The 22,708-nt window shown below is 42.4% G+C and overlaps 1 protein-coding gene and 1 long non-coding RNA gene across 18 annotated transcripts in view; one reads left to right on the top strand and one right to left on the bottom strand.

The window, feature by feature from the left end:
* The window catches only part of LHCGR (luteinizing hormone/choriogonadotropin receptor), a 71,723-nt gene extending 61,090 nt beyond the window's left edge, over positions 1-10,633 (bottom strand). For 8 of the 9 annotated variants that reach the window (XM_085015925.1, XM_085015926.1, XM_021085887.2 and 5 more), the window contains exon 1: positions 10,409-10,609. In XM_085015925.1, coding sequence (XP_084872051.1) covers positions 10,409-10,569 — 161 coding nt within the window. In that variant the 5' untranslated portion in view covers positions 10,570-10,609. Of the gene's footprint in view, positions 1-10,408 lie in introns of all 9 variants that reach the window. The other variant, NM_214449.1, reaches the window with a different exon arrangement.
* LOC146404815 (uncharacterized) overlaps positions 10,241-22,708 on the top strand; it is a 779,473-nt gene continuing 767,005 nt past the window's right edge. For 4 of the 9 annotated variants that reach the window (XR_014841991.1, XR_014841990.1, XR_014841987.1 and 1 more), the window contains exon 1: positions 10,241-10,330. This is a non-coding gene — a long non-coding RNA (uncharacterized LOC146404815). Of the gene's footprint in view, positions 10,604-10,742; positions 10,848-17,181; positions 17,355-22,708 lie in introns of those variants that run through there. The other 5 variants (XR_014841985.1, XR_014841992.1, XR_014841988.1 and 2 more) reach the window with 3 other exon arrangements.

Raw genomic sequence — 22,708 nt, 5'->3', positions numbered from 1 at the left:
CAACGCCGGATCGTTAACCCACTGAGCAGGGGCAGGGACCGAACCCGCAACCTCATGGTTCCTAGTCGGATTCGTTAACCACTGCGCCACGACGGGAACTCCTGCCCCGTCTAGATTAATCTCCCTGATAACTCCCTCCAGTTACTCTTATACTCAGATTTCTTCTGTGCCTCCCCTTGGCCTGTCTACTTACCTGCAAATATCTCAGTCTTGCATTCAGTGCTCCCCCCCAGGCAAAATTAAGGCCAAAGTTTCATTTGCCAGTCCTGTCACCCACTCTTCTTCTCCTATAATCAGTGCACTAATCTTGCCCTGTCCAAAAGGCAGCCACTAGCCACATATGGCCATCGAGCACTTGAAATATGTCTAGTGCAAATTAAGATACCCTGTAAGTGTAAAATACACACCAGATAATGAAGCCTTGGCAAGAGAAAATTATGTCAAGTCTCTTATGAACAACTTTTGTATTGATTACATGTTGAGGTCTATGTGGCTGGATCACCCCAACTCCATTTTGTCAACTCTATCTTAGGCCCACGGTCCTACCCCATCCCCTTTCTGCATGGCTGAGTCTTAGCCTACTCACAAGGGAAGCACCCAAACCAGATATGTTCCCTATTTACTTTTATCCTTGTCTTCATCCGATATGAAAACTGGAAGCATGGCTTTTGCTGATGCAGACAGTTAATGGTCATGAGACACCCCCCCCCCCCAGGGGAAGGAAAAACCCTACTTTCCATCCAGTGTGGACATGCTTTTCCCCAGTAATCAGGTTCTGTTTTTGACTCTGGCATTGCTAAGTCCCCCAGTACTCTTTCCGACACCCAGTGGTGTCAGCATAGCTGCAGATTCCTCTGGATTGCTGTCTGCCCGATCCAACTTGTATGCAAGTTATACTCAAGAGACTTCATAATTGTACTTTATGGAGTTGCCTGCTTTGTTTTTCCCTCTCAGTTTGGAGAATGTTATTCAATATCTCTGCCTTCCAACAAAATGATAATATTTTGTACATTTGGATTAAATAAAATCATTCATTAAACTTAATTTCACCTTTTAAAACCTTTTAAATTGTGACTATTGGAAAATTCGTTATGCATGTGCCTAACGTTATATGATTTCTACTAGACAGTGCCTCCCTAGACAATTCAGACTATTCTATTTCCTGATCTTGCCTCACACTTTGCTGCTATCAGTCACACTGTCTCCACCATCTGACACGTCTTCCCTTCTCTGCTGGTCATATTCTACCCTTGGTTAAGGTCCGTCTTAGGCTTTGTATACTCTATGGAATGTTTCTTCATTACCAATGGCTTTCTCTCTGCAGGCAGCAAAGTGGGATAGTGAAGAGACTCTGGAACCAGATTGCCTGGGTTCATTTCACATATAAAGTGGTGAGGGGAGTTCCCATTGTGGCTCAGTGGTAATGAACCTGACTAGTATCCATGAAGATGCAGGTTCGATCCCTGGCCTCACTCAGTGGATTGGGAATCTGGCATTGCCATGAGCTGTGGTGTAGGTCACAGACATGGCTCAGATCTGGTGTTGCTGTTGCTGTGGTGTAGGCTGGCAGCTGCAGTTCTGATTTGACCCTTAGCCTGGGAATGTCCATATGCCGCAGGTGCAGCCTTAAAAAGACCAAAAAAAAGAAAAGAAAAGAAAAGAAATGTGATGATACTAACTATACCACAGAAATCTTTGAGATTAAATAAGAAAATGTTTCTGTAATATTAATACAGCAACTAGCACAAGATTAGAGCTCAATAGGCACTTTTTAATTCACAGCTGCGTACTGTAAGGATTCAAGCTACCCCAGCTGTATATGTAGTGACAACTCTATGTCCTTATTGGGGCTGGGGTAGGGTGGGTTCAGGACTTTGAAATGGACACTTATTTGTCAGGGTCACCCTTAAGTCTGCAAAACGCCTGTGACTTATCTCTAACTCTTGACTCTGCTGATTATTTAGGACAGCTGAGGGAGAGTAAACATTCCTACTTGGTACCTTTCTTTTTGGCTCAAGTATCTCTTACAGCCCCTGCCTGATAGCCTTTTAAAGAAATGATAAAGAACAAAGTTTGGTTAAATAACTCTAAGGAGCCATTCTGCAGGGTTCTCATTTGTTCCTTGATTTAAAAAAAGTCAGTCAGTTGGAACTCCCCTTTTGGAAAGTGCAATTTGAGTGACCTTCTTCAGGACAGACTTTCCAGAGCACCCCAGAAGCTGTGAGGAGTTTACCAATGATAATGTGAACCAAGATTTTCAAGAAGAGTCCCTGGATAATGGATTTCCCCCGTCATTTGTGCAACAAGTAAATTAAAAATACAAAGCCTCAGAGGAAAATGGTAAACACGTCTGAGCCTTTACTCAAAACTCATTTTAAGTTTCCTAAAGACACAAAGCAAAGTAACTCAATCTTTACCCTCAAACTAGAATTCTTCTAGCAATAATATAACATGACAAGAATAACTCTGGTAAATAAAACTACATGTTGAATTCTCCCCAGGGAAGGTCTGCATCATCTGTAATGATTTCTCAAAAATATTTTTTAGAAGCAGAGAATATTATGTTATCAGGGCAGTGGCATTGCAGATATGCTTCAGGAAGTTCTTTCATTATAAGCTTCTGCTTCCAGACATTTTTTTTTAAATTTTATTTTGGTGAGCCTGTAAAAGCTGATTGCAAATAATATGTTACATACTTTTAATTACTTTGATGGGATGGGGTTTGAAGTGCCGGAAATTACTGGCACAGATATCTTCAATTTTCACTGACTCCTCAGCTCTGGTAGACACCAATTTGTGTGGTTGCCTGACTCAAAAATTCCCCTTCTCTGGAAGCAGCTCATTACTGGTTGTACCAAGCTGGAAACATCTCATTGACTGTGCTTCTGTCTCAGGAGTGGAGTTTGGAGCCATCAGATTCTCTTAGGAATTTTAAGCTTGTAATGGACAGAAGTCTTGGGAACCAATTCATTGTAAAGGTGGAATCTAGAGAAAAGTTCCCTGACCTCTTGTTGCTGAAATGCCAAGTTCTCTCTGAATCTTGCTCACATCCTTCTATGACCTTCTTCTTTTATTAAGTTAAATTCTTATGATGAAATTTGTCAGAGTCGCTTTCTGATGTTGGAAATGAGCAGAGCTCCACCCAAGGTTTCCAGGAGGAGGTCATCCATTCTTCTGCTCATGATCCATAACACAGACAGGGCATGTGCCCAGTGGTCAGTGAGAGAGCAGGAGGCTTTGAATAGTGATTCCCTGGTGGCCTCTCAGCTACTGTCAAAGGCCAGGATGCAGTTTATGGGGTAACCATGTCAGCCCAGCTGCCCATGAAGAGAGTGAGGCTTAGAGAATAGCAGCTCAAATAATACCCCCACCAAGGTACCTTGGTTACTCTGGCTAGAAGGGATAGCTCCCTCCTCTAAACTCTCACCAGACTTTGTTTATAATCTTTGCCTGGCTTTTATCACCTTCTGCATTTCCCTGCAGTCAGCTGAAAACTAGTCCTCTCTCTCCTGTGGCTGGAAGATTGTCAGTTCATGGAGAAGCAGGGGTGGTGTCTGAATTCTGCACGTTGTCCTGGACATTTCAGTGTGTAGTTCCTGAGTGGTCACCAAATCTGACCTGAAGGTTTTTATGTGTCCAGCCTGAGGCTTAGGGATGGGGAAGGAATAGGATTGGATGTTCTAGCTAGGCAGACAGAACTGTCTCTGTTGAACAACAGAAAATGGTATAATCAGGTGTTAGGTGGCGTGTCTTAAGAGGCGGCTCAGCCTGGGCTGAAACATCCAGCATATCGGACTTCAGGCAATAATGAGCTCTGCTATTTCAGGATTCTAACTTATTCACTGTCCAGGTTGAGGAGACCTAGTGGGTCATTTTCTCTAATTAACACCTCCCAGGAACAAGACTATTCCATCAGGCTTGCCCCTTGGATGGTAGATATTTACTGTTCAACCTTATCTGTGGGCTGTGGGTTTCTTGGTTTTCTCTGCATCATCAGATTGTTACATTATTACTTTGTAGTTACTTGAAACCTTTATTTCCAGGTACTTTTGGCTTTGCTGTCCCCTTTATCTTCACCACAGTCAGCAAACTTGGGGGCAAGAATCATCATGCCACTTCCGTAGACAGCACAGAGGTTTTTTCAGTGTCCTAAGCCCACAGTGGAAATTAGGGAAAAAGGGCCTGGTGCTAGAACTCATGTCTCTGTGGTCTTTGTCCTCTTCATGAATTCAGATAACTGGGGCTGCTGCTCACAAGGTAGAATCATGAACCTAGGAGTCATTTCATTTTATCAGAGCCAAGGACAAATTTAACAGCAGCAAGGGATAAAAACTTCATTCTGAAAGTTGTTTTACTTGTAAATTGGACTTTTCTGAATTTGGCTCAGGTGGCATTAAAGAGCTGTGGTTCAGGCCACATAGAGAGCAGCTGTGAGTAGCTTGCTGTCAGGGAGGGGGTGGCATCTCCCAGTGAGGCAGAAGCTGGGAGTACATGAGGACCATGTGGAGAAGCTGCTAGAAGCTGCTCACCAAGTCAAAGAGCCCACCTGCCTGGTGGGTGGGATTATTTTAATTTACTGCTTAAAAAAATAGCTGGTGCAAAATTTGCTAAAATCTGCATTAAATATAATTTTACAGCCACGGGAGCTGCCAGAACAGAACACATATGCTCCTGTGGAGCCAGCTCTCTTGAGTCTAGAAGTGAGCAGCAGGGCCTCTCTTCCACCACTGTGACTCAACTGGCTTTAAAATTCCATGAGTAAGATAAAAGTTGCACATGGCCAGCATACTGCCTGGTGCGGCCAACCTGGGAGACTGTATTTTGGAAAGAAAGCTTCCATCTCTCATTTTAAGACATGAACTGATGTCATGTCAATATCAACCTCTGCCTTGAGTCTTTGGGTTTTTTTAGTGGGGTAAGGTAGGGAGGTGGGACATGAGCTTTCTGCATATAGAATTTTTTTTTTTTTTTGGTCTAGTTCAGCTGCAGGGAAGCTGGAGGTAGGCCCAAGCTGTCCTACTTGTAAGAGCTTGTTAGGCTTCCCTCCTGTAGACTCTTACTTTGTGTCATGGCCCTTCTGGGGCCAATAGGCCAATAGGTCTCAATTCAGGCTGCCTTGGTGATTTTTGTGTTTTGTTTTAATGGATCCCTGGCTGGGAATTGATTTTTCTCTAATGAGTGAGTTAAAACAAATTAAAGAAAAAATTAGAACAGCCTTGATGGAATACACTCAAATAGGTAAGCTTCTGATCTTGCTTCTCTGGATGGCCCTTTCAAAGGACAGATAGGAGAGAAGTTTGCAAAATCTGGGACTTGGATGTTGCTGTGATACAAAGAACTCCTACCACTACCAATAGCACCTTCTTGTCTCCCCATTCTCTAGGATGGAGATTTTTAAAGTGACATTTATATGTGATACATGCTAACATACGTGCCTCCTTTTTGCATTGGTTCATTGTACTTATTCAGCTGTTCACTCAGTTTGATCACCAGTAGCTCAGTAGACACTTTAATCATATGGCTTGAATTGAATAAGACCTCTTCAAGGTGCTTTTCACTTTAGCACAATGATTCAAAACCAAGGTGTGGTGGGGTGGGACTCTCCCCACCCCATCACACACCTGGGGCATTTGGCAAATATCTAGAGACATTTTTGGTTGTCATAATTTGGGAGGGCAATGCTACTGGCATATAGTGGGTGGAGGCCAGGGATGCTGCTAAACATCCTGCAGGGTACCACACAGCCCTCCATAACAGGTGATCATCTGGGCTCAAAGGATAATTGTGCTGAGGTTGAGAAACCTGCTGTAGCAGAGGAGGTACACATTGAGTAAATAATTACATTATGGTGGGGTATGTGCAATACTACATATCAAAACAGGTTATGAGTGTATGGGAGAGAGCAGCCATTGGGGAAAGCTTATTGGCAACTGACTCCAAATCATGGTTTTTACTTAATGCCTTTGTAATAAACTGTCCAAGAATGACTTTGAAGGTTTATCAGTCCAGAACTACACATTGGGAAATTTTTTTTTCTTTTTGCACAACTTTCTGGATAATTTCATCAAATATTTCTGATGACTTTATATTTTCCCTTACCAAAAAATTCCCCCAAAGAGCATGGGAGAAGCATAAAAAGGGACAAATACATTCAGCCCTATTCTTTGCTTCCCAGCAAGGAAATCTCTAGTCTAACCTGTGTTTTTCTTCTACGTGGACTACTCTCCTTCAAGGTTCATGCTCATAACCCTTAGTCCATGAAGCTTTCCCTTAGAGATTTCAGCCCATAGTGATTGATCTAGTACCTGGAGTCTTTAGCACCTTGTTGCCTCTTTTCCTACCTATACTAGCCTCTTGGGTATGTTTCTACCTAGACTGTGGGCTCCATAAGGACCCTCCCCAGTACAGCCCTCTGCAACACTGAAACCATTCTGGACCCAGATTACCACCTAAGGTAGGAGAAGGAGAAAGACACTCCGGAAAGATGTCAAGAGACTGACACTTCTTGTGACACTGGACTGATAGATACAGCAAATTTTATCCTTCCAAAGTCTCTGGATTTTGTCTCATAGTAAAGTATAAAAGTTTAATCTCTGTTCAGGAGGCACAACATGCAAAAAATAAATTGCCATTATTATTATTAGCATTTTCATACTAACAGATTTTTCGGAAGCTGTTTCCATATCAAGCAGATCAACCTTTCTGTTGTCATAGAGACAAAGATCTTTATATAACTATGGGGAAGGTGAGATTTTTTTCTCCCTCTTTCCACTTGTCTGGAACTAATAAGAAAAGGAAAAGGGAATTTTTAAAATCCATCTTTTTTTTAAACTTTTTTTTCTCCAATTAAAATGAGTGAACACGTGGGAGGCTATTTTTTATATCACATTTTAGATTTTAACTACCTAAGTTTTTAATAAAACATAGAAGAGGTGCAAAGATATGAACCATTGAATTGAACCATTTTCAAAACTTACAAGCAGCGGGCTTATCAGTGATAATCAGTTATACCCCATGTTCCTTTTAAAAACAAAACAAAACAAACAAAAAACAAGATAGTGGACTTTAGATGCAAGTCATAAGGCAGGACTCCCAAGGCATGAAATGATTCAAACATAAAGTAGCATCTACTGAGGTGCTGGTGATGAATTCTGAGGTGCTCTGTGGTGCTCCCCTTCTCCAACGACCAGAATTGAGAGAGCGCCCCCTCTCTCTGCAGAGTCAAACCTTGTGGATAACGTAGTGTAAGACACATCCTTCTTCTGGAAGACTTATCTCATGATTTCAGCCCTCTTCTTTTTCTGAACTCACAGTAATGTGTTATTCATGGTATTTTCTATCTTTTCTATCTTATAGTTACTGTTTACCACTTCATTCATTTATTGTCAAGAAAAGAGGGTTTCAGCATGAGCCCGTTCACTTTCTCTTTTCTTTACCTCAAATGTATACCTTTACTCATCTGTCTTCCTTCCCCAGGACTCAGAAGTGTCTCTCTCTTTCTAGGATTAACTCTCCCTCTCTGTCTGATGCTGGATGCTCTGCTCCCACTCCCATTGACATCTTACTCCATCATCCCTTATATCTTCATTCTCTCCTCCATGGAGTCCTTCCCCAGCCCCTCTTTGAAGACAAAACAAAACAAATGAACAAAACAAAAAATGCTTCTCAACCTTGTTTAATTTCTATATGTCTCAGAGTTTGACGTTTTACTCTCAGCTGCCTATTGCAATAAATAGGTATTGTAAATGTGTATGTGGGTGGGGTGGGGGAGTAGGGGAATGGGAAGAGAAGCATAGGCTATAAAGAAGTTTGAAACATCCTTCTTGCTTTCCAGAAGATTATATCCTCTGTGGAGAGCAATCCCTTGATTCTCAAACTTCAGCATGCATCAGCATCACCTGGGAGCTTGCTGAAACACAGATTGCTGGACGACACCCTCAGAGTTTCTGATGCAGTAGATTGGGACTGTGGCTCAAGAGTATTCATTTCTAACCTTTCCCACGTGATGCTTAAGCTGCTGGTCTGAAGAACATTACCTTAAAGAAACTACTTTCCTATTCTTTCTGCATCTCTCTTGTCATATGGATGTTGAAGTCACCTTATCATGCTGAAAAACCTATTCCATTTTGGCTTTTATGGGCTCTACCTCCATAGGGTTCTCTCCTAAAGGACAAGGTCCTTTCTCAATTATCTGATTTTTGGGAAACCTGACCTTGTGAGGGTCAGTGCACATGCTGACCTAAGGGGTTTGAATGTTTAGGAGGAGATGCTGCTGGTGTGCATGCCAAGATAGTGCCTGTGAAGGGAGGAAGTCAAGGACTCTGGAATCCCTACAGAGATGCCAAAGGACTTCAGAGCCAAGACAGTTGGCCCCTTTCTGGGAGCAGGACTAACCAGTCTCAGCATGCTGACAGCACTTACCATGTGCCTGCTTCCCATCTCCATCCCCAAACCTAGTCATTCCTAGAAAATCTTTTCAAGGGGTTCTAGGCTTCTCCGTGCTGTGGGGCAGGGAGAGAATTTGTTTCATTCTTTTCACATCAGCCTACTCTAAGGAAGAGGTACTACTCTCCTGAGGCCAACGTGGGTGTGGCAGAGGGCCACCAAGAGATCTCAGTGAAAAGCTGAATCTGAAAGGAGCTGGGACTTGGCTCACCCATGTCTGCCTCCCACCAGGGGGGTTTTCCACTCAGTTCCAATCTGGAGAAGTGGGATTTTTTTTTTTTAAAGGAAGGGGTAGTCTTCTTACAAAAAGAAGCAAATATAGAAAGATAGCAGATGAAATTCTTTTGTTCCTCAGTAGCTGTGGAACCTTGGCAGGTTTTTCAATTTCTTTGGATCTCAGTTTCTTATAATCTGTACTTTAAGTACCAGGTGAGTGAGAAAGGCACAGTGTTAGTGGCACAGTCATCCATAAGAACAGGAGGGGAGGCACGTCAGGGAAGGACAAGGGCTGGGGCTTGAAAGGCAGCTTCCATGGATTTATTTATTGATTGAAATGAATTCTATCAGCATGGCCCTCACCTTCAGGGAATTGAGCTGACAAGATAATTAATAGAAACTAATTAATACAAACCCCTCAACCTTTAAACTGTATCTCTCAACTGCAGATATTCCCCAAAGGCCACTGACTCTTCCAGAGGAGAAGCTCAGCCCCTCAGGAGGGTGGGGAATCCCCTCCATGAAATGGGTTCCTGACAGACTGCTGGGAGCCCCAGAAAATGGGGGAGGGTCTCTTTCTTCCCCCAGCATAGAATTCCATCACCTCTAATGGTTAGAACATAACTAAGACCTCCACCAGCCTTCCTTTTGGATACTTTCATAGTCTTCTTTTCTTTCTTTTCCTTCCTTTTCTCTTTTGGCAATTTTATTGAGATGTAATTTATATACTATAAAGTTCACCCATTTAAAGTGTGCAATGCAATGGTTTTTAGTATGTTCATAGACTTGTGCAGCCATCACCACTATCTCATTTTAGATAATTTCCGTCACTGCAAAAAGCAACACCCATTAAGCTGTCACTGGGCCTTCACTCCAGCCTGATGGCTACTAATCTCCTTTCTATCTGGATGTTTCATATAAATAGAACCATATAATGCATGATACCTTTTTCTAAATTGAAGAAAGGAGGAAAGGAGAGCAGGTGACGCTCTGATGCTCTAGTGCTAAAGGCCCTCCTCTCCTCTCCACCCCATCACTGCAGCAAACAACTTCCTCCACCTTCCTGCTGATGTGTACAATTCCCTAAGCACCATCTGTGTCTGTGATTGTGCCAGAGCTGGGACTCAAGGCCCCTCACTGATTAAGCAACCGGTCTGAAATGGAAATGCATCTGATCGGACAATGCAAGCACATCTGGGGCTGGGGTGGAGCAGTGGCTTGTATGCTCACTAAGGTGTAGTAGGTGGGCACTGGTTAGCCAGCAGACCCCCCTGAATGACCAGATCACTCCTGGCCGTAGAGCCTGAGCACCCCATTCCTAGAGGACAGTAGAATGCCAAAGCCCACAGAAGCCTTCACCAGCCTGGCTGGCCCAAGGCCCAAAGACCATGCAAGACTTCTCCTGGCAGAGACAACTGCTAAGTAAGGAGCAGGTCACCCTGTCCCCTTCCAGCAGCTGCAGGGAGTGAGGCCTCCCCACATGGCTTCTGGGCAGTTCCATGCCCCTGGCTCTGGCCCCAACTAGAGGGAAAGAGCGGGCCTGGGTGCCTGGGCTCCAACCCAAGACACAACACGGGGTGGCAAAGACAGCTCCCAAGCTTTGGCTTCACAACGCTCTAAGCGGGGTGGCGAAGTTTGACAGGGCGAAGCATCTTTCTCCAACATCCAGGTAAAAGGGAGCAAAACAGCAGGGAGGCAAGGCGGCTGGAGCAAGCGAGGGTGCCGGGCTGGGGCGCCGCGTACTCACAGTCGGCTGAGGCCGGCCCGCGGGCCGGGGCAGCGCAGGGCGCCGTCGGGCCGGCAGCTGCAGGGCTCCGGGCAGGGCGCCCCGAGCAGCGTCTGCGGCAGTGGCGGTGGCAATAGCAGCAGCGCCAGCAGCAGCCGCAGCGCCAGGGACCGCCGTCTCATGGCCGGGAGCCTGAGCGCTGGCTCCCGCCGCTGGGTAGGTGCCGCGGCAGCCCGGAGTGCTGCCCGTCCCCCTCTCCCCACCCCCTGGCCTGCCCTCCCGCTTCTCCTAAGCCCGCCCCTCCCGGCCCCCACTCCATCCCCACCCCCGACGGCGCTCTCACTGCCGAGTCTCCATTCTCAACCAGGGACAGTGGCCAGAGGGACCTGACCATCTCCCTTCTGCTGCGTTCCTGGCCTTTCTTGTCCTTTACATCTGCAAATGGCCCTAGTTTTAGAAGGTAGCAAAATGCTTTGGATAAGGGAAGGGGTGGGGAGTTCTGAATTTTTTTCATGGTTCTGCCTTAACGTGAGTGTGAAGTTGAGCGAGGTGTGACCCTTCCCGGGCCTCTCTTTTCGTCTGTGAGGGGGCAGACTGATCCTCCACTCCATACCACCCCTGTCCACTTTAGAAGAGATGAAACTGTCCAACAGCTCCAATACTCCTGTCCTTCATTCCCAGCTCCCAAATTCTTGCCCCTTCTCTCCCCGCCAACGCCTTCACACCAGGGGTAATCTCTGTCCTTCCAACATCCTGGCTACTGTCTGTCTTTCTCTCAGTAGTAACCACTTTCCAAGTAATATAGCTATTTGAGCATGTTCTCTACTTTTGCTGAAGATTGTGAGGTCCTAGAGAGCAAAGTCCAGTGCAGGTTTATTTTTATATTTCTGGTTTCTCTAATGGTAAGTCCTCAATAAAGATTTGTTGAAGGAATGAATCTTCTATAACCATGTACAGCAGCTGCCCTAATGTGAGGCTCAGTGTAGGCTGGAACCTGTGACAGGTTCTCTTCCTCATATCACATCTGAATTTAACCATCAGTTAGAAGGGTGTTTGCAGTGAGAAAAATGATGTTCTGAGAGGTTACATGACTTCCCTGAAGTCCCACAGCTCTTAAGTGGTGGAAACCTGTTTGAACTCATGTCTATTACCCGCTTTGTCTTAGCAATGACAAAAATTAATGTGTGATCTGCATACCAAGGACTTGGAAAGGAAACAAATTTTATAGTTAACTATGGGGATGCAAATTTTTCCCTATTTAATTTTATCATTAAAGCATCTTTCCTTTCTCCTTTCAAGGAATCTGGATTCTGCAAAGAATGGACTTTGGGAGCTGGGATTGTGTCTAAGACTAGAGACAGGAAGTAAAAGAACAGAATTCTTTCTTTCTGGTTTGAAGCTAACTCTCAAGGTCAGACTGGCTCAGTCACCAGGCTATAGTCTCTTGTGAGCCTCTTGCTTGAAGAAAGTTGATTAAAAAAAGAAACTCATGGCTTTGCCTACATTGTACTTGATGACATGGAAAACAAAGCTATGTCTGTAATATTGTCTTTTTCTCTGTACCCCCTTCTCCTACTTCTTACCTCATCTTCTCACCCTTTTGTACCTTTGCATATGCTATTCACTTACCTGAAATGATTTTCTCTTCCTTTCCTGTATTCCATTAGGTAAACTCCTGGTTGTCCTTTAAAACTCAGCCTAAAGTCATTTCCACTGTAACGACTTCTTGGACCCAAACTATCCAAGTAGTTGTGCCCATAGCTCTTGATTCTATAGCTTATAATATAACACCCTGTAATTATTGCTTTAGTTTTGCTTCCCCTGACTATTTATCTTAGTACTGCTAGGATGTGTCATAGTTTCTAGCTCTGAGTAGGTACTCTGTATGTATTTGTTGAATAGCAGAATGAACAAATGGAACCCAGGCACAGACCTATAGTAGATGCTTAGTAAGTCATCTCGGAAGAGCTTAACAAACTTGCTTAATTCTCAACCTATAGATCTATCTGGATAAGTGGTAAGTAATTACGCATGACTACTTTGAGTTCACATTTTAATCTCCCCTTTTAATTTGTCAGACTTTGGTAGGAGAGTTGGGTAGCAATGGGTATTTCAAACATTTCCACCATGTAGCCTGAATTGCAAGAGAGAGGGAATGAATAATTCAGGGTGGCCAAGTGACATTTATTTAAAATCTCATGTTTTATTTAGCTTTTTCTTTTTAACTTCATAGCGTATCTCTTATATAAAATGAATAGTTGTTTCCACTCACCTCCAAAGAGCCGTTTGATTCTGTGCTTGAGTATCCTTGGGAGCCCCTTAGACTCCAGTGAGAGAAGTTTTGGGCAGTCATGAATTCCTGACTATCATCCGTAGTGTGACTTGGTCTGTGGTTTATGCATCTGTAGGAGGAGGGTTTGGAGGTCACAATCTCTAAGGCTCTTTCATCTCTCCAGAGCAGGGACTTCGAGGCCAGCGCTTACTGTATTGGTGGTGGAAGGAGTTGGATTGTGTACATTGACTTATTGTTTGTCTTGGATTGGAAATAAAATCCTGTTTATGAAGAGGTGAAGTTGTTCATTTGTAAGAAAACTCACACATGTGTTGAGTTTTCATACAATTTTTCTATCTATGATTAGTTTCAGTTGGATCTTAATCATCACATCAGTTCTTGCAATGCACCTATTATAACAAAATCACATTGAATTGTTTGCTATAAGCACAAAAGTTTGTTACAGTGGAATTTACCTATCCTACTCGTTAATATGTGACCTATTTAGAGTGAATATTTTTAAATCTGAAGGACTTCTGTGTCATGTAACTATGCTCATGGTTACTTTTGTCACAGAACTTCAAAAGAGTATGACCCACAAGGATTGCTAATTATGTTTTGCTGACAAACTAAAGTTCATAAAATTCATAAGTTTATTCTACCTTAGAAGTATAAAAATATCTGTCACTACAACTCAGAAATCCTAATAAAGCTTTCCAAAATTCTAGAACAGAACTTATATTACAGGGTGCAGAAATAGCATTTGGGAAGCTTTAAAAACAAAGACCCCTGGGACACTCTTTCCAAAGTGATTTTGATTCAGTTAGTATGGTTCAGGGCCTAGAAATTTGCATTTTCCCAAGCACCTCATATGTGATTTTGATGCATGGGGTTCCCAGCGCACAATTTATGAAACACTAAAATGGAAATTCTAGTGTTATATTTGCCTTGGGAAGACAAAGCTCATGAATCTTTACTAGACTCTGAGTGAAGCCCAAGAATTATGGTGCATTGTTAAAGAAGCCTGGTATATATATGCATATGCATACAAATAGTATTTTGTTTGTGTGTGTGTAAATGAGTGAGTGTGTGTAAATGAGTGTGTGTGGAAAATTGCTCAGTCAGTCATAACTGTTTTTCTGTTAAGTGGCAATTTGCTTAAGTTTTTTCTTTCGGGGGGGGGGCAGTGAGCAATTTTATAAGATCATGGATCCTATTTTTCTTCATGTCTTACTGGATCAAAACTCAACAGCACTTGATATCACACTAAGACATTGGAGTTAGAAGAAGTCAGTGAAATAATTTACAAAACCTCAAGTAGAATAAGCAAGATTTTCTGATTCTTGGACACATATCCTACTAGAACCATAACTGATACTTCTTCCTCTTAAAAGCAGCAGTTTTACCTTTCCCTCAGAAGAAAGGTGAATGTAAGGGCAGAGGAAGAAAAAACTGTGTAAGAAAAGGAAAAAAAAGAAAAAAGGAATTTGCCTGTGAGTCGTCCACCTTTGCCACTTGGAATAAAACACAAAACGAAACAAGAAAAGATGACCCCTGAAAGCTATGATCTGATATTTCATATGACCTCTCTGTTGCTTGCTTGGAAATTTCATCCTCCCTGTCACTGTCTAGATGGTGTGAAAACAGATGTGATCAGCTGTGCCACCTCCAACACCGGCCTGGGGTTCCTAAAGCTACAGGCCGTTGGGCACCTGGATGCTGGTCTTAGGTGTGGGTCTGGAAATGGAGGGTGAAGGCTGGTCTGGGGCCAGAAAATCCTTCTCCACAGCTGACAGAGAGACAGCTAGAGAATCGGGCCTTGCCTTTTTGGTTATGTTCCTGGAAAGCTGTGAGTGAATTGGGGACCTGCTGTCTTCCTTTCCGGTGGAAAAAGCCTGTCTGTTTTGGCAGTGACTAAAACTGCAGAGAAAAACAGAGATGAAAGACAGATGGGCTAACAGAACCTGAGGCCAGCAATGAATGAGCCAATACATCCCCTCTTTTGCTTAAAAGCTAATTGAAATAGAATCTCATTCAATAGCAACCAAAATTCCTAATCTCCACTATCAGCCTTGCTGAGACCTTTCTTTATTCGAACTGCCTACTTCCCCCATCCCTTCTCAGCTGAGAAAGAAATAGGACTTTCTATTCTTACATCTGTCATAGGACTCATTAAAACACAGTAAAAATTTCCCCTTGCATTGGCAGCATTTCTCACAGTGTTTCTCGGAACAAATGGGTCGAGTGAGTGAATGAACAAATGAATGAATGATGAATGAGCGAATAAAGAGGTAGTGATATAGAACCATACCTGTTATTCTTCTTTCTAGAGAAGCTGTGTTTTGCTAAAGAATTCACAAAGCATTCTTTGCATTTTAGGCAACGCCTCCTAGCACACTGTAACCTTGGTTTAGAAATCAAATTTCAAACTAAAACTTTAAGTAGAGCCAACATAAGGAAAGAGAGAAAACTTTCTGAAATGATGAAATAAATCCACAAGGAAACAGGATTTGATTTTTTTTTTTAAAATGGGTGTAGAATTCATCCACGTGTGCACCATAGGATATGGGATTGCCTGCCACCCTAATTGGCAGTATTTAGGGAAAAGGTGTCAAAGATCAAGAAATTTGGGTTAAAAAAGGTTCTTTACTAGACAATTTCTCAGAACCTTTAACATCCCTTTTGAATATTCAAGAGTGTCCTAAAGGCCCTGTGACTTTAGCACAGGTTTTGATTTGGGAAAACATGTTGAGAAAACTGATTTATTCTCTAATGTTCAGGCGCTTGACTTTTATGGCAAAGATCTCCTTCACTGAACTCGAAGCCAGAGCGGACCTTAGCATGGATATAGCCCACTAATGCGTGGCTTTGGTGGTGATAGGCAACGTTGCCTGGGTGGCTCTTCTTCTTTTACCTTTTTTTTTTTTTGTCTTTTGTCTTTTTTGTTGTTGTTGTTGTTGTTATTTCTTGGGCCACTCCCGCGGCATATGGAGTTGCCATATCCCAGGCTAGGGGTTGAATCGGAGCTGTAGCCACAGGCCTACGCCAGAGCCACAGCAACGCGGGATCTGAGCCGCGTCTGCAACCTACACCACAGCTCACGGCAAGGGCAGGGATTGAACCCGCAACCTCATGGTTCCTAGTCGGATTCGTTAACCACTGCGCCACGACGGGAACTCCTCTTTTACCTTTTTGATGTGGAAATGTAGAAATCCCAACATTATTAATATATTATTTTAGGTTAAGCATTGCCTTCCCCAGGTCCCTTTTAAAAATGAAAATACAGCACAGGATTAGAACACATTGGCTCAGTTGTGTCTTCTCCTGAATTATTAATTTTCAGATTATTTTTTACATTTTTAATTGAAGTATGGTCGATTTCCAATATTACATCAATTTCTGCTATACAGCAAAGTGATTCATTTATACATATATAGACATTCTCTTTTATATTCTTTTCTATTACAGTTTGTCTCAGGATATTGAATGTGATTCCCTGTGCTATACAGTAGGAGACTGTTGTTTAACCCTTCTATATGTAATAGTTTGCATCTGCTAATCCCAAACTCCCAGTCCATCCCATTCCATCTCCCATCTCCCATCCCCCTTGGCAACCACAACTCTGTTCTTTATGTCTGTGAGTCCGTTTCTGTTTGGTAAATAGGTTCATTTTTGAAATATTTTAGATTCTACATATGTGATATCATATGATATTTGTCTTTTTCTGACTTACTTCACTTAGTATGATAATCTTTACTTGCATGCATGCAAGTTGTTGCAAATGGCATTGTTTCATTCTTTTTTTATGGCTGAGTAGTATTCCATTATATATATGTACATATCACATTTTCTTTAACCATTCATATGTCAATGGACATTTAGGTTGTTTCCATGTCTTGGCTATTGTTGAATAGTGCTACTTTGAACATAGGAGTGCATGTATCTTTTTGATAGTTTTGTCTGGATATATGCTCAGGAGTTGACTTGCTAGATCACATGGTAACTCTATTTTTAGTTTTCTGAGGAACCTCCACACTGTTTTCCATAGCAGCTGCACCAATTTACATTCCGACCAACAGTGTGGGAGGGTTATCTTTTGTCCACACCCTCTCCAGCATTTGCTAATTTAGAAGGTGGATGCACTTTGCTAGCAGAGAGAGTATTTGCAGGAAACGTCCTTCCATTAGAGCTATGTCAGGAGCAGATCAATTTACCTTCAGATAATCTTTACAGAGATTAGGGCCTGGAGAGTGAAGGAAACCTCTGTTTCCTCCTGGCTGCATTGTGTGAAGGCGGCAGCTGGTCCTCCTTTCTCACCTCCTGCTCTCCTCCTATCCCAGATGGGCGTGATGCCGGGCTGTCAGATCTGCTGAGAGACCTGCTTGCGAGGGTCTATTAGAGATGCACTGAGAGCCATACTGAGAGTCTGACTACTGCTGATAATATCTGTCACATTGAATTATGCTTTCTGGACATGATGGGGCGTGCAGACAAACAGGCTGCTCATTACCCTAGGGCCTTTATCAAAAGGGGAATCTCCTTCAAAGAATAGTTTGGAAATAGCCATCAGTACTAAACTGCATGTGGGGCCCGAAGACTGGAAGAATGGTGTTCCTGATTTCATCAGAAGAGAAGGCAGCGGGAGCTGATTTGTTGCAGTGCTGAGGGTACCTGTGAGAGGAACCAGGCTAGAAGGTGAGGTGTGCGATTAGGATGTGTGGAGTTTGTGGAGTTTGAGGTGACATGAGCCTGGAGTGATCCAGGAGGTGGCTGAACCTCCCTGGTACAGAGCAAGGGAAACGCTGAAACAGGAGACACATGGGCATCCTCCATCGGTGATTGTCAAACTCTTAGAATTATTTCTCGGAAGAGGCAGATACAGGGAGATTCATTTTGACATGTTCTGCTTCTGGACATTTGGGATCAGGGTAGGAAATGTGCATTTTAAAATTGTCTCAGGACCCCACTGGACAAGGAACTCCATTCCACCATCTGAGAAACACTGCTCTGGAGTGATAGATAAAACCCCTGGAGAGATTGCTGGAAGAGATAAGACATGGGCTCAGGAAGGCATGGCAGGACCACTAGCAGCAAGGAGGAGGAGGAGGAGGAATCAAAGGAGCTTTCAGAGAGGTACACAGAGATCCAGAGAGGTGCAGCAGAGGATAGGCTATCCATGCAAGAAACAAGACAGATGATAGGCAAACACAATGGAAAAGTTTATTCTACCTGAAATTAAAGATACAAAAATTAAAGAAAATCCTGGGTATTACTTTACTTCTACTAAACTGGCCAAGAGAAACGTTAAGTTAAAGGAAACACCAAATGGTAGAGAAATAATTCTAGAGCAAACACACTCACATGTTTAAAATGGTTTAAGCCTTTTGGAAAGCAGTATGGTAATTCCCATATAGATTTAGGCATATATGTATACTCTTCAGTCTAGTGATTCTCGAACTGAGGATTTTCCAATGAAAATAAGCTAACAGAATAAAAATGGCACAGGAATGAAGATGTTGATTATGGTAGATTCTACATGACACATTTGAAATAACCTGAATATTCAGCAATATTATAGTGGTTTAAAGAAATTAGGATCCATTTAATTAATATAGTGTGCTGTAACTTAAAATAATTTGAATAATCGAGAGATATAGAAAAGCCGGGTATGTTAAATGTTAAAAAGTAAAATGCAAAGTAGTATTTATATTCTAAGTCTAACAATGTATACATGTTCCTTTGAGGAGAAAAAAACAATAGAAAGTTATTTTCTGTCCCAATCCTACACCTCTAAGTCACCTCAATACATCATGCACTGTGTACCTGGTAATCCATAAAGCAAAGCACAGATACCACTTGGTGTTGTGTGGTTCCCCTATGGCCAAAGTAGTGTGGTAAACACCCTCCCCCACCCTTCCTTGCCAGCTTGATCATTGGTTTGGTTTCCAACTCTTACTTCTGACTCTTGTCCCTTTTCTTTTTGCCTTTTCTAGGGCCGCTTCAGCGGCATATGGAGGTTCCCAGGCTAGGGGTCTTAACCGGAGCTGTTGCCACCGGCCTACACCAGACCACAGAAATGCGGGATCCAAGCTAGATCTGCGAGCTATACCACAGCTCATGGCAACGCCAGATCCTTAACCCACTGAGCAAGGCCAGGGATTGAACCCACAACCTCATGGTTCCTAGTTGGATTCGTTAACCACTGAGCCACGATGGGAACTCCCAACTCTTGTCTCTTTATTAAGCTTAGGATGCCACTTCTGACCCTCCTCACTTATCTTAACATCAGGCTTCCCTCACACCTGACTTTCATCTTCTTCTCAGACCCTGCTGTGACCGGCTGTCCTCACTTCAGACCATCTCATGTGCCAAACCCTCTTCAACAGCCCTCTAATGTGTTAAGTTTTTAACTTTAAAAAGTTGCATCAAGCTAATGTTCCTGCTAAAACTATCCAAATAGCTTTGAAGAGCTAATGTTGAAATATATAGTACTTTCTCAAATTCCTCCCCTACTTGCAGCCCTGGCTTCCTTTCTAAATAATTGCTGTGCCTTTTAATTGTCTTCTATTGTGTAACAAATTCCCTGCAAACTAAGGATCCTAAAACAACACATATTTGTTATCGCACAGTTGTTGAGTCAGGATTTGGGTATGCTTAGCTTGTGGAGGGTGGACAGGGTCGGGGGTGTGTGTGGGGGAGATGGTGGCCTTATATCTTTGCATACAGACTTTCAATGGATGGAGCTGTTTTTAGCCCCACATTGAGCCCCCCTCCCCTTACCTTTGGTAATCAGTATCATCTCCAAGTCCTGCGACTTTGTGGATCCGCTAGTGGAACTGGCTCAATGCTTATCAGCTTTCTCTTCCGCTGAGCTTTTGGGCCACACTGCTTACATTAGCTAATGCTCCTTCATCTGCTTGTTATCTCCCAAATATTTGTTGAAATCTTTCACCTACAGTTATGCATTATTCTGGGTCCTCCAAGAGGCAGATTTCAAGATGATATTAAATGTGCAAGAGTTTTATTAGAGAACCGCCTTTGTGAGAGAAAATGAGGAGGGAGCCAGAAAAGGCTGAGCCAGCAGCAGACTGAGATGAGAATGCAAAGGAGGGAAGAAGGCTGGGTGGAAGCATCCCAGACCACAGAGCAACCTGAGGCTGCCCAGCAAGCCTGGGAGGAGTCCTCAAGCCAAGGTTGGTTGTTGGAAGAGTCCATGTCTCCTGGAAATGGGCCTTAGTTCCTTGCCAGTCTTGGTCATTAGTAGGGAACAGCCCCAGAGAAGCATGGCTTGGGCCCAAACTCAGCCATGGATTTTACAGGTGAGTTTCAGAGCCCAGCAGCAGGGGTCCCTTAGTCAATGACACTCCCATAGATAGAGGCCTGAGTCTCCTGACTGCCACAGACTATTACTCCTCATTCTTTTTATCCTTTGGATGATTCCTTCGTGTTGGGTAGGGGCAGGGGAGGGGGAAGGAGTAGGGCAGCAGTGTTTTTTTAAAAAAAAAATCCTTACTGCTTTTCAATGCCATCTAGGAAAGGAAAGGAAATAGATCGGTGTAGTTCTATGTTCATTCTTTCAATCATTTGAACTAATTTCCTTCAAGACATTTACTATATTTGTACATAAAAGTTTACAAGAAGGAGGAAAATGTGATCAGAAGTGTCATACGCAGAAAGCTAGAGGAGGATAGAGCCTGTGAAAAGGCTCTGTGGCTTGTTAACTAGCTACCTAGGAAGTCACTGGTGGGTGAACTCATGGCTGGTTCCACAGCTGTGGGGGTGAAAGCCGGCTTGAAAGAGACTGAGGCGTGAGTGGGTGTAGACAAGTCTGTCAAAAGTCTGGTGGTGAAGGGAAGAAGAGGAAGAGAGCGCTAACTTAGGGGTGATCTGGGAGACGAAAAGGAGATCCCGAGGGGCTCATTCCTAGATCTAAGAAACCAGAATGGAGGGAGAGGGGATATAAATAAGAAAGGGCACTAAGAGGAGGCAGGAGAAGGGATGGGATCTGAATGCACATGGAAGGCTGGTTCAGGAAGCAGGAGGAAAACTTCTTCCAGAGAGATAGGGGCAAAGAAAGGGGGGAGGGAGGTGTGGCTGTAAAGAAATCTTTCAGTGGTTTATCTAAGATTGCTTTCAGCTTCAAGAAGCAGAGACTTGACTGCTGTAGTTATATAAGTAGGGATTTATGTGAAAGGCAGTTCAGAGCAAGTTTGACAGCAGTTAGAGGCTGCCAAGTCCTCAAGATCCCTCCGTCTTCCTGCTCCATCTTGCAGAATGAATGAATGAGTGAGCAGAGTATTGGGAGACAGCTATACTATTCCCATTGAGACATTACCCATTTAATGTTTACCCATTCATTGAATCATAGTAAATGTTTTCCAAGGAATAAATATTATATAGTTATTTTAAAAAGACTTCTTTTTCAGTGAAAAACACTGTGAATGATCAAACTGTGGTGATTTATTTAAATAATCTGATATGTTATCAAGTTGAATATCACATTACTTTAAAAATATGCAAATGAGGCAGGGGCATGAAAAAAATCTAGATCCTGTAATATTAAGTAAAATAAAACCTAAAATAATATGAGTATATTGATAGCAATTATAAAAAATAGTATTCATATAGTATTAAAGCAATAAGAGACATTTGTTTAGGTTTTATGGTGAAGAGGGCTAGGATTTTTCTCCCCCCCCCCCAAGTTTTATTGGCATATATCTTTGTATAGGCTTAAAGTGTACAGCTAATTTCACTTACATACATAATGAAAAAAAATCACCAGAGTAAGTTAGTTAGCATCCATCATCTCACATAGATCCAATAAAGAAAAAAAAGCAAAAAAAAAAAAGATAGAAAAAAAATTTTTTCTTATGATGAAAACTCAGGATTTACCCTTTGATGACGTTCATATATATCCTACAGCAGTAACTACAGTCATCATGGTGTATGTTACATTCCTAGTACTTATTTATACTGGAAATTTGTACTTTTGACCCCCTTCCTCCAATCTGCCCTTCACCCCCACCCCCAACCCCCTGCCTCTGGTAACCACAAATATGATCTCTTTTTCCGAGTTGATTTATTTTTTGTTTTTAAAGATTCTGCATACAAATGAGATTATACAGTACAGTATTTGTCTTCCTCTGTCTGACTTATTTCACTTAGTATAATGCCATCAAATTTCATCCATGTTGTTGAAAATGGCAAGATTTCCTTGTTTATCAAAGGCTGATTAATTTTCCATTATATATACAGAAACATATATATGAAAATATATTATAAATATACTTTTAACATATAAACGTGATATATATCATGTTTTCTTTTCTTATAGTTTCTTTTCTTTTTCTTTTTTGGCCACAAGCATGGCATATGGAAGTTCCCAGGCCAGGGATGGAATCTGAGCCACATCTGCAACCTATACCACAGCTGCAATAATACTGGATCCTTAATCCACCATGCCTCAGTGGGAACTCCCACATTTTCTTTATCCATACATCTACTGATGGACACATAGGTTGCTTCCATGTCTTGGCTATTGTAAATAATTCTGTTCTGAACATGGTGGGCCATATATCTTTCTAAATTAGTGTTTTCACTTCATTTTGCTATATTTCCCAGAAGTGGAATTGCTGAATCATATGGTTGTTTTGTTTTCATTTTTTTGAGGTTCCTCTGTAGTATTTTCCACAGTGGCTATACCAGGATACAATCCTACCAACAGTGCACAAGACTCTTCTTTCTCCTACATGCTTGCCAGTATTTGTTATCTCTTGTCCTTTTTTTTCTTTTAACCTTCCTGCACAGGTCTACATTTCTTTTTTTTTTTTTTTTGAGTGGGGGGAGGATGGTAATGTTTTCCTTTGTTGCAGGAGAGGCATGGAGACCTTTATACTACATGTAAACTATTACATCTTTCTAAAGGAAGTGTTTCAGTATCTGTGAAGGGAAAAGAATGTGAGGGGAGACTGGGTATGCTGAAATCTTGTCCATTCTTAAATGTACGGAGGACGAATCTAGATCTCAAATCAAATGACTTTCGGTCCCTC

This window comes from Sus scrofa, chromosome 3 (assembly GCF_054392235.1).
Source record: "Sus scrofa isolate SSC_HxYL_T2T_F1_AM1 chromosome 3, Sscrofa_HxYL_maternal_Yorkshire_Landrace_v2.0, whole genome shotgun sequence".
NCBI classification, from domain to species: Eukaryota; Metazoa; Chordata; class Mammalia; order Artiodactyla; family Suidae; genus Sus; species Sus scrofa.
Note: the sequence above shows the minus strand (reverse complement) of the source record. Positions and strands in the feature narration are given on the sequence as shown.